General features: G+C 41.4%; 1 protein-coding gene across 7 annotated transcripts in view; it reads right to left on the bottom strand.

The window, feature by feature from the left end:
• Positions 1-1,399: 1,399 nt before the first annotated feature.
• The window catches only part of LOC110505172 (cullin-4B), a 26,834-nt gene continuing 12,082 nt past the window's right edge, over positions 1,400-16,151 (bottom strand). For 4 of the 7 annotated variants that reach the window (XM_090219930.1, XM_090219929.1, XM_090219926.1 and 1 more), the window contains exons 3-21: positions 15,880-15,995; positions 15,267-15,370; positions 14,452-14,521; positions 14,239-14,312; positions 13,953-14,115; positions 13,429-13,518; positions 12,815-12,897; positions 12,525-12,592; positions 12,191-12,309; positions 11,582-11,774; positions 11,200-11,304; positions 10,928-11,038; positions 10,498-10,583; positions 10,191-10,289; positions 9,408-9,521; positions 7,804-7,909; positions 5,875-6,047; positions 5,019-5,171; positions 1,400-2,695 (exon numbers count right to left, since the gene is read on the bottom strand). In XM_090219930.1, coding sequence (XP_090076056.1) covers positions 2,600-2,695; positions 5,019-5,171; positions 5,875-6,047; positions 7,804-7,909; positions 9,408-9,521; positions 10,191-10,289; positions 10,498-10,583; positions 10,928-11,038; positions 11,200-11,304; positions 11,582-11,774; positions 12,191-12,309; positions 12,525-12,592; positions 12,815-12,897; positions 13,429-13,518; positions 13,953-14,115; positions 14,239-14,312; positions 14,452-14,521; positions 15,267-15,370; positions 15,880-15,995 — 2,123 coding nt within the window. In that variant the 3' untranslated portion in view covers positions 1,400-2,599. Of the gene's footprint in view, positions 2,696-5,018; positions 5,172-5,874; positions 6,048-7,803; positions 7,910-8,625; positions 8,794-9,407; positions 9,522-10,190; positions 10,290-10,497; positions 10,584-10,927; positions 11,039-11,199; positions 11,305-11,581; positions 11,775-12,190; positions 12,310-12,524; positions 12,593-12,814; positions 12,898-13,428; positions 13,519-13,952; positions 14,116-14,238; positions 14,313-14,451; positions 14,522-15,266; positions 15,371-15,879; positions 15,996-16,151 lie in introns of all 7 variants that reach the window. The other 3 variants (XM_036970487.2, XM_036970485.2, XM_090219927.1) reach the window with 1 other exon arrangement.

Genomic DNA, 16,151 nt, shown 5'->3' with positions numbered 1-16,151 from the left:
CATGTGTTATATCATAGTGTTGATGTCTTCACTATTATTCTACAATGTAGAAAATAGTAAAAATAAAGAAAAACCCTTGAATGAGTAGGTGTTTCCAAACTTTTGACAGGTACTGATTATCAACTCAAGAAAAGAATCATACCTTTTTCAGGACCCTGTCTTTCAAAGATAATTCGTAAAAATCCAAATAACTTCACAGATCTTCATTGTTCATTCTTCCATTTAAACACTGTTTCCCATGCTTGTTCAAATGAACCATAAACAATTAATGAACATGCACCTGTCGAACGGTTGTTAAGACACTAACAGCTTACAGACGGTAGGCAATTAAGGTCACAGTTATGAAAACTTAGGACACTAAAGAGGCCTTTCTACTGACTCTGAAAAACACCAAAAGAAAGACGTCCAGGGTCCCTGCTCATCTGTGTGTATGTGCCTTAGGCATGAGGACTGCAGATGTGGCAATAAACTGCAATGTCCGTACTGTGAGAAGCCTAAGACAGCGCTACAGGGAGACAGGACGGACAGCTGATCATCTTCACAGTGGAAGACCATGTGTAACAACACCTGCACAGGATCGGTACATCCGAACATCACACCTGCGGGACAGGTACAGGATCTCAACAACAACTGCCCGAGTTACACCAGGAATGTACAATCCCCCCCATCAGTGCTCAGACTGTCCGCAATAGGCTGAGAGAGGCTGGACTGAGGGCTTGTAGGCCTGTTGTAAGTCAGGTCCTCACCAGACATCACCGGCAACAACATCGCCTATGAAGAAGACTTCATATGTGTTTTTCGTTGAGTGTGTAGAGTATACTCCAACTTGGGCGAAGCTTGCTCCTCCCAGGAGCGCTCTGCAGTGTTTTGTTGTCTGTTAAGCTTTTTTCTTACAGGTCGACAGCATGCTACGAATAAGGGTGAACGGGCTGGGCCAACCTGTTTACAGTGCGAGGCTTAGTTGTCTCGTCTGTGTCTGTCTGCCGATTAGCCTCCCGGCTAATTGCGTTACCTGTTGCTTGTCAGCTTCAGCTGGACACTAGTCTTGTACTTTTTATAAAAAATATTGCTAGCTGGTAACCCATTATAATATATTGCATGCAAAACTCTCTCTCACTCTTGGGGAAATATATAAATAAGCCTTTGAGGTTAGTGAAAGAAAGGGGGGGGAACATTTGTTGTACCTCTGATAATAGGAGTGTTAAAATTCTGATAATCTTCTATGGTATTTAAACAAGACAAATCTGTCCCGATGAGAAATCATAATTATTGATTCTTCAAGACATTTCATCCTCTCATTATTAGGATGTCAACTTTGCCTTGCATTAAGAGAAACTGCAAGAATGTCTAGGAAAATTAATAGAGGGGGGGGGGGGGACATAGAAACACTGACAATTACTTTAATCTGAAGCAAGAAAACAATTTATTCAGACACATGGCAAAGTCCAGTCAAGCATGATTTCTCAAACAACAAAGTATATTTATCTGTTGAGATTTCAAACAACTCCATTAATGCCCAAACGCAAGGCCTGCCATAAGCCCTACAGAGAGGACTTACAAAGAATAGAATGCTTGTAAATTGAGATATTATACTTGGAAACATGAGGGGTAACAGGGACTGATGTCGCTGTGCTTTTAGTAGTAGATCATCTCTAGGAGTTAAGAACAAGACCTAAAGGCGAGGTGACTGTCGAAGTTTGTTTGCACTTAAAATGTCAATGCATTTGTAAAGTCTTGTATATACAAAAAGTAAACATTGAAACAATCAGGGCAAAAGTGAAACGGAAAACTAAATGCATACAACTTGTAAAAGTTAGTGTTTGGTTAGCAGCATTTACAACCCCTATAAGAAAAGTGCTCAATTTTTGGCACGTACTGTCAATTCCTCATAATATCGCCTAGCTACTTAAACGTCTCATTGATTGCTGTTGATGAACAGGAGTAGTTTGAGACTAATAGCTATGGAGAATCGTATGACTTGGCTGCAGGTGCCCACATCTGACACTCAAATCCACCACAGAAAAAGAAAATCCCAATGTGAATGTTTATCCATGGGTCTCACATGCAACATTGAGACAAGCTTCAGTTTATTTGTTTCGCTCTCTTCCAAGTGTAGTATGGTAAGAGTAATGATATGCATTAGAACATTTGCGCATGGGATAGTACAGAGTGAATTAAAAGTAAAAAGTAGTGACTTAAAAAAACAAGGCGCAGAACACCGATGGACAAAGATCTACGTTTGAAAATAAACTTATTTTCCCCCTCTGTAAAAAAAAAAAAAAAAAAAAAAAAAAAAAACACTGAACAACATTGGTTGGTCTGCTTTTCTTCTTGTCCAAGGTAGCTAAGTCCAATTCTCACTGAGCAGCACTGAGAAAAGAATGGACGATATTCTTGTTTTAATGGGCATGCAGTCCACAGGAAAACAGGCCCGACAAAGTCCCACAGAGCAGTATCCATTCAGTTGTCGGTCGCTGGGTTGAAGAGGGTAACGCTGACGTCCAAGGTACCGAGTGCTCAGACAAGACTTCAGCCTGACTAGACCACCTGCTTCCCCCCCCCACCCCCCCTCCTCCTCCTCCTCTTCATCCCTCGCTCTTTAAGCCACATAGTTGTATTGGTTGGGGTTCTCCTTGTCGCGCTCCATGTAATCTCTGTCAATGAGAGACTCTATTCTCTTCTTTAGGTCAGCAGGCTGTTGAGAAGATGAGTGTTAGCAAACAGAAAAACATGAAACCTCAAAGTAACAGTCCACTATGAAGTGCTTGTACAGTTTCCATGCATCTTAATACAACGGATGGGTCTAATCCTGGATGCTGATTGATTAAAACAGTCTTCCAGCTGATGTCTATTCCACAAGTTACCGCCGGCTAAGTCTATGATGTTGAAATGCCTATTCAGCAATCCACTGTCTCATCAGCCCAGCTAGGTAATTTATAAACTTGATCTCCACTGTAAGAAGCATCTAGACATCATCTCCCATTTCTTTTGGACTTCAACAGCAGAGATTTGAATAAACCTTGCCGTCTCTCCGATATTTGCAACATTGTTTCAATATTGAAATTTGATCTCCAGCTGTTCCATAGTAATGAACACGTCGGGAGTAGGAATGAGACAGACAGGCAGGCAACTCTTCTCAGCCAGTCGAAATCATGAATTAGCATGATTATGACAAAGAAATTTCAATATAAAACTGGTCAAAACACAAAAACAGCAACTATATGCTATTATTCTGGCAACGGAACATTTACAACGAACAACTGGGTCGCATCCACAGATATAGAACTCAAGGCTTCACGACTATGGCAACCTAATCGATACAATGAACAAACTGCTGGCTTGAGTAGCAACCCTAGATTTGCATTGGGACTATATGTCGTGGAAGGATGAAACAGTATGAATAAATTCATCAAAATAACATTGATATATTTTCATTATTTCAATATGTTGGTAACCCATTTAATAAAAGTGATAAAGCCCTCGAAGCCGGTGTTTGGAGGATATATTGGCACGGTTTGCGCTCCGAGACGAAACACCCGTGCCAATATATCCTCCAAACAATTACATAACCCTTTACTCAGATTTTCACTGAAGCACCCTTGGCAGTGATTACGGCCTTGAGTCTTCTTGGGTATGACGCTACAAGCTTGGCACACCTGTATTTGGGGAGTTCTCTCATTCTTCTCTGCTAATCCTCTTGCTCTGTCAGGTAGGATGGGTAGTGTCGCTGCAGAGCTCTGGCTGGGCCAATCAAGGACTCATCCCGAAGCCACTCATGCATTGTCTTGACTGTGTGCTTAGGGTCATTGTCCTGTTGGAAGGTGAACCTGTGCCCCAGTCTGAGGTCTTGAGCAGGTTATCATCAAGGATCTCTGTACTTTGCTCCGTTCATCTTTCCCTCAATCCTGACTAGTCTCCAAGTCCCTGCCGCTGAAAAACATTCACACAGTATGATGCTGCCACCACCATACTGCACCGTAGGGATGGTGCCAGGTTTCCTCCTGACGTGACGCTTGGCATTCAGGCCAGAGTGTTCAATCTTGTTTTCTTCAGACCATAGAATCTTGTTTCTCATGGTCAGAGTCCTTTAGGTGCATTTTGGCAAACTCCAAGCAGGCTGTCATGTGCCTTTTACTGAGGAGTGGCTTCCATCTGGCCATTCTACCATAAAGGCTTAATGGGTGGAGTTCTGCAGAAATGGTTGTCCTTCTGGAAGGCTCTCCCATCTTCACAGAAGACTCTGGAGCTATGTCAGAGTGACCATTGTGTTCTTGGTCACCACCCTGACTAAGGCCCTTCTCCTCCGATTGCTTAGTTAGGCTGGGCAGCCAGCTTTAGGAAGAGTGTTGGTGGTTCAAATCTTCTTCCATTTAAGAATGATGGAGGCCACCGCATTCTTGGAGACCTTCAATGCTGCAGATTTTTTTTGCTACCCATACCCAGATCTGTGCCTCGACACAATCCTGTCTCGGAGCTCTATGGACAATTCCTTCGACCTTGTGGCTTGGTTTTTGCTCTGACAACTGTTGCACATTAGAGAGACAGGTGTGTGCCTTTCCAAATCATGTCCAATCAATTGAATTAATCACAGGTGGACCAATCAAGTTGTAGAAACATCTCAAGGATGATCAATGGAAACAGGATGCACCCAAGCTTAATTTAAAGTCTCATAGCAAAGGGTCTGAATACTTATGTAAATAAGATGTTATTTATTATACATTTGCAAAAAAATAAAATACGTTTTTACACTTTGTCATTGTGGTGTATTGTGTGTAGATTGATGAATTGTTTTTATTTAATCAATTTTAGAATAAGGCTGTAACCTAACAAAATGTGGAAAAAGCCAAAGGGTCTGAATACTTTCCGAACACACTATGTTGGACAGTCAGTTTGGGCCATCAAGAGAAATAAAATACCACATTAGCAACAAAGTGTTTGGGAACCTCACCCGGGTGAATAGTTATCTTCCTGCACACAAGGTCGTGTGTTTCAAACATGTTTGTTCCCCGTTTACTCACCTTTACGGGGAACTTGAGTTGGTTGTACACTTCCGACACCAAGAGATTATGGCTCAGAGTTTTCCTCATCTTCATGATCCGGACGATGGCGGCGTCGATCTGATACTGCCGGTCCTGGTAGACTCGTTCCGTGGTGCTGGCTTGCTCTTCCACCTACCAAGGACAATTCACCAAATTAATAAGTGGCTAATGTTCACTTTTCCCTAGTTTTCCCCCCCTGATTTATAGACGTTAAAAATAAACCAGTACCAGGTTTCCATCCAACCTTCTTATGCGAGTAAAATGTTGGATAAAATGTTGTTTTTTTTTTTAAATCACGACATGGGCCCCCCCCGAAACATAACCCGCATGGCCGCCCTACTTCTTATCACACTGCTCACTTAACGCGGAAGTCAGCCACACCAATGTGGAGGAAACACAGCTTGACTGACGGCCAAAGTTATTTTTACGTGCACTACGTCATCACGCACAGACTTACCCACAACGACTCAATTTGATGGTAACACATCTCTGGTGGGAAAATGTTATTAATGTGGATATTAGAATATTTGCATGAAAACCTGTTGCCAATTGAAAGGAAACCTAACTATTGGAGGAGACTGATGAAGTGGAAACATATATATGACAGACTTGGTATTTGAACACCTGCCTCTAGGGGGCATTGGCTAGCTCTGTACCAGCAGCGCTACAACAAGACTAGACTGGCACTCATATTCCTATTTGAAATGCACCAAAACTGGAACAGGCATGGGCTACCTGAACCTGTCCAACCAAAAAAAAACTGCAGTCCAATAAAAACCTTTAAAAAAACAATTATCCTAACGAACACAACCCTGCTGTGAGTGAGCGAATTTACCGTTTCTTTCATCTGGATCTGGTTGATCTTGATCCTGAAGAGTTTGTGTTTGAAGTCATCGTTGCAGGAGAACTTGTCTCCGTCCTCCACATCTTTGCTCTTGGGGACTTTGTGGATGACCCGTGCCTTGCCACACGCCAACGACTGCAGGGTCCGTCGCAGCTCGCCATCCTCTGCACATACACACAGTGCCTTCAGAAAGTATTCATACCGTTGACTTATTCCACATTTGGATGTGTTACAGCCCAAATTCAAAATGGATTACAATACCCCATAATGATAATGTGAAAACGTGTTTAGATATTTTAGCATATTTACTGAAAATGAAATACAGAAATCTCATTTACATAAGTATTCACTCTTCTGAGTCAATACTTTGTAGAAGCACCTTTGGCAGCAATTACAGCTGTTAGTCTTTCTGGATTGTGCAATATTTGCACAATTCTTCAAGCTCTGTCAAATTGGTTGTTGATCATCTTCAGGTCTTGCCATAGATTTTAAAGTAGATTTAAGTCAAAATAATAACTTGGCGAGCTCAGGAACACTTACTTTCTTCTTGGTAAGCAACTCCAGTGTAGATTTGGCCTTGTGTTTTAGGTTATTGTTCTGCTGAAAGGTAAATGAATCTCCCAATGTCTAGTGGAAAGCAGACAACCAGGTTTTCCGCTAGGATTTTGCCTGTGCTTAGCTCCAATCCATTTCCTTTTTATCCTAAAAACTCCCCAGCCCTTAACGATTACAAGCATACCCATAACATGATGCAGCCACCACTATGCTTGAAAATATGAAGAGTGATATTCAGTAATGTGTTGTATTGGATTTGCACCAAACATAAGACTGTATTCAGGACAAAAAGTTATTTGCTTTGCCAATTTTTTGTTAGCAGTATTACTTTCGTGCCCTGTTACAAACAGGGTGCGTGTTTTGTGATTTGTATTCTGTACAGGCTTCCTTCTTTTCACTGTATGTTTTAGGGTAGCATTGTGGAATAACTACAATGTTGATCCATCCTCAGTTTTACTACTATGACAGCCATTAAACTACAAATGTTTTAAAGTCACCATTGGCCTCATGGTGAAATCTCTGAGCAGTTTCCTTCTTCTCTGGCAACTAAGTTAGGAAAGACACCTGTATCTTTGTAGTGAGCGGGTGTATAGACACACCCTCCAAAGTGTAACGTATAACTTCACCATACTCAAAAAGATAATTAAAATGTCTGCTTTTTTAAAATACATTTTTACCCATCTACCAATAGGTGCCCTTCTTTGTGAGGCATTGGAAAACCCTTGTATTAGGGGTTGAATCGGTGTTTGAAATTCACTGCTCAACTGAGTGATCTTACAGATAATTGTAAGTGTGGGCTACAGAGATCAGGTTGTCATTCAAAAATCATGTTAAACACTTATTTCACACAGACAGACCATGCAACTTATGTGACTTGTTAAGCACATTTTTACTCCTGAACATATTTAGGCTTGCCATAACAAAGAGGTTGAATACTTATTGACGCTAGACATTTCAGCTTTTCATTTTTAATTAATTTGTAAGAATTTCAAAAAATAATTCAATTTTGACATTATGGGGTATTGTGTGTAGGCCTGCAACAGAAAATCTAAATTTAATCAATTTTAAATTCAGGCTGTAACAAAAATGTATTTTTTTTCAAGGGGTGTGAATACTTTCTATTGGCACTGTACATACGCACGCACATCCCACTTTAGGTCAACACAAACTCAATCCAAAAGGACTAGGCAAAAGATTGTGGTTCTCACATCAAAACAAAAGATGATATCGATCGTTTCTACTGTTTAAGCAAAATCTCTGAAAATAAATGTATCAACTTCAAGATGGCTGCTCTATTTGATCCATTATGATTTGTGTGATGACTGACACATTCAGCAGAACGTGCTACATTGTGATCATACAAACCTATTCCTGTAGCTAGCTTGATCTCCTCCAAGGTGAATTCCTCTCCTTCGTTGAACATGAGCAGCACTAGCGTCTGAAACAGGGAAACCTGAAGCTCTTTTTTGCCCTATTTGAAAAAAAAACACAAAAAAAAAACAGGGATACGAAAAGTTTAAAAAATTAAATTCTGCCTAAATATATTACACTGAACAAAAACAAAGGCAACATGTAGAGTGCTGGTCCCATGTTTCATGAGCTGAAATAAAATGTTCTTATTTCGCTAACATCTTGTGCAAATTTGTTTACATCCATTAGTGAGCATTTCTCCTTTGCCAAGATTATCCATCCAGCTGACAGTTGTGGCATATCAAGAAGCTGATTAAACTGCATGCTCATTACATAGGTGCACCTTGTGCTGAGGGCAATAAAAGTCCACTAAAATGTGCAGTTGTGTCACACAATGCCACAGATGTGAGATGAGGGAGCAGGCAATTGGCATGCTGACTGCAGGAATGTCCACCGGAACTGTTTGCAGATAACCTAATGTTCTTTTCTCTACCATAAGCTGTCTCCAATGTCGTTTTAGAGAATTTGGCAGTACGTCCAACCATTTGCAATGTGTAACCACGCCTGCCCAGGACCTCCACATCCAGCTTTTTACCTGCGGGATTGTCTGAGACCAGCCACCTGGACAGCTGATGAAACCATGTGTTTGCACAACCGAATAATTTCTACACAAACTGTCAGAAACAGTCTCAGGGAAGCTCAGCTCGTTGTCCTCACCAGGGTCTTGACCTGACTGCAGTTCGGCATCGTAACGGACTTCAGTGGGCAAATGCTCACCTTTGATGGCCAGTGGCACGTTGGAGAAGTGTGCTCTTCACAGATGAATCCCAGTTTCAACGGTACTAGGCAGATGGAGGATAACGTGTATGGCGTTAGGTTGGCGAGTGGTTTGCTGAACGTTGTGAACCATGGCGGCCTTGTGGTTATGGTATGGGCAGGCATAAGCTACGGACAACAAACACAATTACATTTTATCGATGGCAATTTGAATGCACAGAAATACCATGACAAGATCCTGAGGCCCATTGTCATGCCATTCATCCGCTGACATCACTTCATGTTTCAGCATGATAATGCACCACGGCCCCATGTCGCAAGGATCTGTACACAATTCCTGGAGGCTGAAAATGTCCCAGTTCTTCCATGGCCTGCATACTCACCAGACATGTTACCGATTGAGCATGTTTGGGATGCTCTGGATCAACGTGTATGACAGCGTATTCCAGTTCCCGCCAATATCCAGCAACTTCGCACAGCCATTGAAGAGGAGTGGGACAATATTCCATAGGCCACAACCAGCCTGATCAACTCTATGCGGAAGAGATGTGTCGCGCTTCATGAGGCAAATAGTGGTCACACAAGATACTGACCGGTTTTCTGATCCACGCCCTTACCTTTTTCTTAAGGTCTCTGTGACCAACAGATGCATATTTGTATTCACAGTCACATTTCCTTATATGAACTGTAACTCAGTAAAATCTTTGAAGTTGTTGTATGTTGGATGTATAGTTTTGTTCAGTGTAAATGAGTTAAACATCATTCAAAAGATGGGTAGCTACCTCTTTAAATTCAGCTTTTAAAACACAATGGCCTAACGTCGACTGCCACTGTAGCTTCCTGCCGCTGTGCTTGCCCAGGTAAAACGTCTTGAAAATCTCCTGCAGTCGCACCATCTGGACAAGAGGGGCAAAAGTGTTAAACAGTAAACACTGAGGACAGGTCTATAAAAAAAAATATGACCTAGATAATAATTGTGGTTATTATTAGGCTTTGCTGTACCATTGTTTCGGAGTGCCCTAGAGGGGGGGAAAAAAGCGAGCACAGATTTTTTTTATTTTCTTCCTATCGTGGATTGACGGGCCTTATTTTACATTCATAAACCATGTGGTGGGGGGGGGGGGGGGATTTGTTTACACCTCATTCAGTCACGTTGCCTCATTAGCTAGACTTGGTAAATTTACCAGCATATCCAAACTTTTGGGGGCACAGAAAGAAAGAGAAAAGGGACAGCTTTTTCAGATGTCATCGCTCACAAAATTGATGTTCTTAAAGAAACAGTGTACCATTCTCCATACAATGCATGTCAATAGGTAGTGATTTTACACAATATAGAAACCTAATATTCCACAAATGACTTTGTAATTTCAATGATAATTTTTTTTTCCATTTTTGCTTTTTATAATAAACCAATTCCCAATATAGTGTACTACTTTTGAGTCCTATGGGCCCTGGTCAAAAGTACAGCACCATAAAGGGAACAGGGTGACATCTGGGATACCAACCAAATGTATTACATATAAGGTCATAAAACAAAAGAGCCCGAAGGGTTCGATATTTGTAACCTCTGCGGGCAGATGGACCTCCATTGGGATGTAGGTGGGCCAGTATCCCATGGTGAGGATGTTCACCGTCAGCTCAATGTTACCAGGGATATTTTGACACTGCATGTAATAGAGAAAAAAAGGCAGAAAAAAAATACATAAGCTAATATTTCAAAGTTATTTTGATATCCAAATACTGCCACAACGACAAGCTCCCCCCCCCCCCCCTTACATATAGCTGACTGCGTAATGTATTTGATATTGTTGCCCTAAAAACTGAGAAATCACTACTGAAGGTCTTCCCTATTCCAGAAGCATGTGTACGTACCTGTTTGAACTGCACCATGATGTCCTTGGAAAGCTCCATGTCCTTGAACATGCCTTCCAGCTTGCTGGTGAATGCTGCTCCACATTCTAAAGAAAGGACAAAGATTACGAGCTACTGGTCTCATTCAGTATCACATGCCTCATAGTTGTTTGGTAAGAGTTGTATTCGTGTCGTTTATAGTAGTAGCTAATGGCAGTGGTGTGATCTGATGTAGACAGCGGTGGATGATTGTATGGGGCAGACCTTGGCTCAATACTATTAGAAATATTTATATTATTTTGAGCGTTTGATTGAGCCTGCCTCGAGTGTCAGATGGATAGGGATGGTGTTGCAATTATGGGACTATTCCATTGGATCAGTCAATCAAGCACAGCCATTTGATAGAAAATGTATATTATTTGAACCCGGGTCTGATGGGGAACACACTGACCATGTTTCAGTTTCGACAGCATGGACTTCTCGGCATCCACGGAGGCACTCTTTCCCACCAGCAACCTCTTGGCCAGATCTTTCTTGTAGAAGGCCTCAAAAACATCTTTGCCTATTCAAGAATCCAAAAGGGAAATATAAAGTTCAAGTACTAAGATAGACTTCTAAAGAGACCTGTCAAAGAGGAGAGAGTTAAAAGGACCTGGAAGTAGATGGTTGGCTGAATATTTGGGACTAGTATTACCATAACTGAATTTGTTGGGACGACATTACCATAAATGAATCGGAAGATGATCATGATCTTGTCCAACATCTTCTCCAGCTCCTCGTCCGTCGCCTCCTTGTTACCCGCCCTAAGCTTTGAATCCACGTGTTTTGCTACAAAATATAACCATCTGTATTGTTTAATTTACATTTTTTTGTAGTTCAAATCTGGAAAATAAGTTTTGCTTAATAGTTTTATAAGGTAGCTTGCAACTGACACGAGCATAACACACAAACATTATGAATGAAGACATGTTGAAAAAGGGGAGCTCTGTTGCTGTCATTTTATGTAGTAGTGTCAATTTCTCCCATAGTGATAGCATTAGATCTAGTTTCCTTCCTTCATGGAACCAGGATTACATTCATAAGATGATCATCATGCAATACCAACCTATGAGCTCAGCAGGTTTGTTTGGTCTCTTGTTGATGAAGGTCTCAAAAGCCTCCTTCATGGCATTGACAAACTTCTCGTTCTTTATGAAGCAGATGTCGATGATGTGGTCCACCTTGTCCTTGAAGTCCAGGAGCTCCTGTACCATGGTCTTGTCCTTCTCAGGGTTAATGACGATCGTACTTCCAAAGGCCTGTGAGAGGTTCGTAGAGGTGTCAAGGGCGATTTTTTATTTTATTTTTTAAACTAGGCAGGTCAGTTAAGAACAAATTCTTATATACAATGACTGCCTACACCGGCCAAACCCGGACGACGCTGGGCCAATTGTGAGCTGCCCTATGGGACTCCCAATCATGGCCGGTTGTGACACAGCCTGGAATCGAACTAGGGTGTCTGTAGTGACGCATCAATCACTGAGTTGCAGTGCCTTACACCGCTGCACCACCCAGGAGCCCCACTATACTGTACAAATGAATGATCCAATTTTTCTACTGTTTTGTACTTGGAAGGAAGTGTCCCCACACCTCCAAAATGTTAATTAGTAAGAGGAAATGACTGAGTCGGTGATGGAATTGCTGACCTAAAGACCATTGATCTTTTCAAGCATACCTTGATGTACTCGATCCAATGCTGTAGGAGAACCAGCACGCCCCCTCTCACACGACTGAAAAGCTGATAGAGAAGACACAAGTCCTGGATTCTGTTCTCATCTAGCAGGTGATTCAAGCCTGGAGATGGAAAAAAAGCAATTTAGTTCATGGTACTAAACAATAACAGTCCATCTTTGATTTAAATATATATATATATATATATATATATACATATATATATATGATGTCCTCATGTGATGACAATAACATTGCTATTTTTACACGGTTAAACTGTCACGATTTTTGGCAAATATATGTCCCAGTGTGTCAAGTCGGTAGTTTCTGATATATACCTTTCTGCAGAGTTGAAGTGAGATGTTCACCCAGTAGTTGTTTCTCCACAGTGGCAATGAGAGGTTTTCTGAAGAAAATAAAAAGAGGGAGGAAATGAGTCAATCGCTCTCTTTTCATCCTTTATATGTACACCGGTAGATCCTGTTGAGACCGGTGCCAAGGCAGCAGCAAATCAAACATTCATTGAGTCAAATGTAGAACTTAAATGAGGACCACAATACTCATGGGCTTTTGGAAGGCTAACCCCTTGTATTCTAAAAGCAATCCAATCAAGTAAAATAATACTCACTGTGTGCTCTGGTCTAGATATGTGATGACTCTGTCCGCTTCCTCCTCTAAGCGTTTGTTGACGTGATGGAGATACTCTGGGACCTGAAGAGACATTAGTCATTTGGCATACGAAGCCAAACAGCAGCCTATCCTTACAGGGTGAAACAAACATCTAGTATATGTAAAATTATCCCGCATATCACATCAATCCAAAATAACAAAGTAGTTCAAATATTATTTTTTTTACCAGCAGTAACTACAGTAACTAAGTTGACACAAGACTCAAAATGCAAACAGACCTGGTCTCAGATCGATTTGTGCTGTATAGCCAAACATTACATTCGAGTAAAATAAAATAAAAGTTTCGATTTGCAGAAGCTATCGCAGGTGGAGTGAAATGCCTATGTTTCTAGCGCCAACAGTGCAGTAACATAATTGTAATGTGAAGATCATAGAAGTTGGCAAGAGAGCAATAACAGATCTTACCAACTCCTATGATCATTGTCCAAGTTCGGCAGTAGTGTCATTTTTGGCTACACAGTACAAACAGATATGGGACCAGACTATCGAAAAGCTGCCTCTAGTCAGACTCCGACAGTTAGCGGTGTTGCGCTTCCCGGAGGGATAAATCACCTCTCTCTCCTGCATCAGTCGCTGTCCCTCAGCAGCATACAGCCGATTAGTCTCCTCCAGAAAGCGCTGCTCAAAGGAGTCCTGATAAATCTGTCAGGAGCGGGGAGAACATTGGGTGTCATTAAAGCTATTTCTCAAGTGGCGGAGCTGAGATCACATCAACTCGAATCCAGACGCAGGTGCTGCTGATTGCAAATAACAACGGACAAACACCCCTTGCTTTGTCAGACTTGGATTTATTTCACTGTTTTTAACTAGGCAAGTCAATTAAGAACAAATTCATAGACACAGCAGTGTTTTGTATTACTGTATGGGAGTATTGAATGTGGAGTAGTACAATGAATTGGAGCCAACAAAGAACCAATTGCATGGTCCAGGATAAACCACCATTCCAATCCTTTCAGATCTACACAAGTGCTTAGTGGGTAGAGGGGCAACGGGGTGATTCTGGACCAGGCCAATAGAACAAGATATCCACTGAGTACACTTTTCCCCATGCCCTGTGTGAAGGGGCAGAGCCATACCTGCAGGTCAGAGAGCATGCTCAGTAGGCTCCGGAGCAGGCTGCGGTCGATGGTCTCGCCGCTGCGCTCCCTCTCGATGAGCAGCAGGATGCCGTAGATGGTCTTGCTCTGGACTTTCATGTCGCTGATTATGTAAAACCTAAACAACTCTAGGCCCATGTCCCTGAAGAGAACAGGGGTTATATAAATAATAAACCATAACCAAAGACTATTGACATAATATGGCTAGAGATGACATGATCAATGTTTACTACACAGAATGTTTATTTGAGGAAGAGCAACTCACCAGATTGATGGGAGCATTGAGTTTTGTAAAACATAGGTGCGGTCCAAGAACAAAAATATACTTCTAATCATGATCTGTAAAAAAATATTTTACAAAAAAAGAAACATTTTCAGAAAAGAAATCATGTATAATCTCAATCATATTCATTGTAAATTCATTGAATAACACCTATCAAATGATATCCTGTCGAAGACAAGAGTCATAAAGACATACCATTTGTCTGCAGTGATCTTGCCAACAGTTGTCTATTTTCTTCAGGAAGAGGGTACTGTCCAGTACATCCGTGAGCATAGAGTCAAGGATGTAGCAGGTACATATGCATAACAACAAAGCTGCAGCAGTGTCATCTCAGCACATATGATTAAAAAGACATGCATTCAAGGGCCTCCTGAGTGGCACAGCAGTCTAAGGCACTGCATTGCAGTGCTTGAGGAGTCTCTACAGAGCCGGGTTCGATCCCAGGCGGTGTCACAACCGGCCGTGATCAGGAGTCCCATAGAGCAGCGCACAATTGGCACAACGTTGTCCAGGTTAGGCCGGCATTGTAAATATGAATGTTCTTAACTGACTTGCCAAGTTAAATAAAAAGGTAAAAAAAAAAAAAGGCTGACTTCGGTTGTCAGTTGAACAGCGTTTCCTCCAACACACTGGTGCAGCTGGCTTCCTGGGTAAAGCAGACAGGTGTTAAGAAGCACAGTTAGGAGGGTCATGTTTCGGAGGGCGCGTGACTTGACCTTCAACTCCTGAGCTTGTTGGGGAGTTGCAGCGAAGAGACAAGATCGAAATTGGGGAGAAAATACCAACCAAAATTAATGTATATAAAAAAAGTAAAACTACAACAACAACAAAAATGCATTCAATATCAAACTTTATAAGTACATGACTTGAGTTCCTGTAGTTCAAATACAAAATAATTTGACTTAGCCTCCATTGAGTGATCAAGGACTGAACAACATCTAAACATATATTGAAGTGTATTAAACATGTTATCTTTTTAGGACCACCTGTTTCCACACAGAAAAGGATATTCTCTGAATTTATCGATTTGTGCCTTGATGTGGTCTTCACAAACCACCCGTAGCTGTTTGTAGAGCCTGGCAGAGATCTTATGGGAGCAGAGGTTCTCGACAGCCTAAACAACAGAAAGATAAGCACTATCAAGTTTATTGCATTTTAGGGCTAAAACATTGATTATCTATGCATGTCATACCCTACAGAAGACTACACTCACGTCATATAATCTAAAAAGCCCATAACCAAACACAGCTATTAAATAGTGCAGACATATCACGTGAATTATTGTCAAGCTCTTTCACAAGATACTGGCCTAAAGACATGGTGAAAAAAAAGAGATTGTTTGTTCGGACTGTGTTTGGCTTACCGACTGCTAAATCACAGGGCTTGAATAAGAAGCCAAGGTCATGAAACTCACAAGGGAGGATGAAGACTTCCCATATGTGGCCAATCATAATAATAACCACAACCACAGGGTCGTATTCATCAGGCACAAAGCATAAAATATTTAGCAACGGAAAACAGGCAATTATTTTTTTCAGTCTGTTTTCTTCCATTTGGTGCTGAACGAACATGACCTAGGACTGTTCTGAAAGGAAATGAGGCAGGTGCAGAATTTTCTGGTACCTGGTAGAGTTCCTCAAGATTGTACTTGATTGAAGTGCTGTTTTGAATGGCCTCGACCGCCTCCTTTAGTTTTTGCCAGGTCTCGTGTGTGTAGTTCTCAGGCAATTTGGGCTTTTCTGTGAAGAAAATGTGCGGGAAACCGTGTGAGAACGGTCATTTTCTGTTGTGTCCTTTCAACTGTACTACAGTTAATTTAAAACATAATTAGTTTAAGACAACATATCTAACTATAACAATATTCAGACAAATGAGCTGCATCATGTCAGGCATTT

This window comes from Oncorhynchus mykiss, chromosome 25 (assembly GCF_057628025.1).
Source record: "Oncorhynchus mykiss isolate SJ-2025 chromosome 25, ASM5762802v1, whole genome shotgun sequence".
NCBI lineage: Eukaryota > Metazoa > Chordata > Actinopteri > Salmoniformes > Salmonidae > Oncorhynchus > Oncorhynchus mykiss.
Note: the sequence above shows the minus strand (reverse complement) of the source record. Positions and strands in the feature narration are given on the sequence as shown.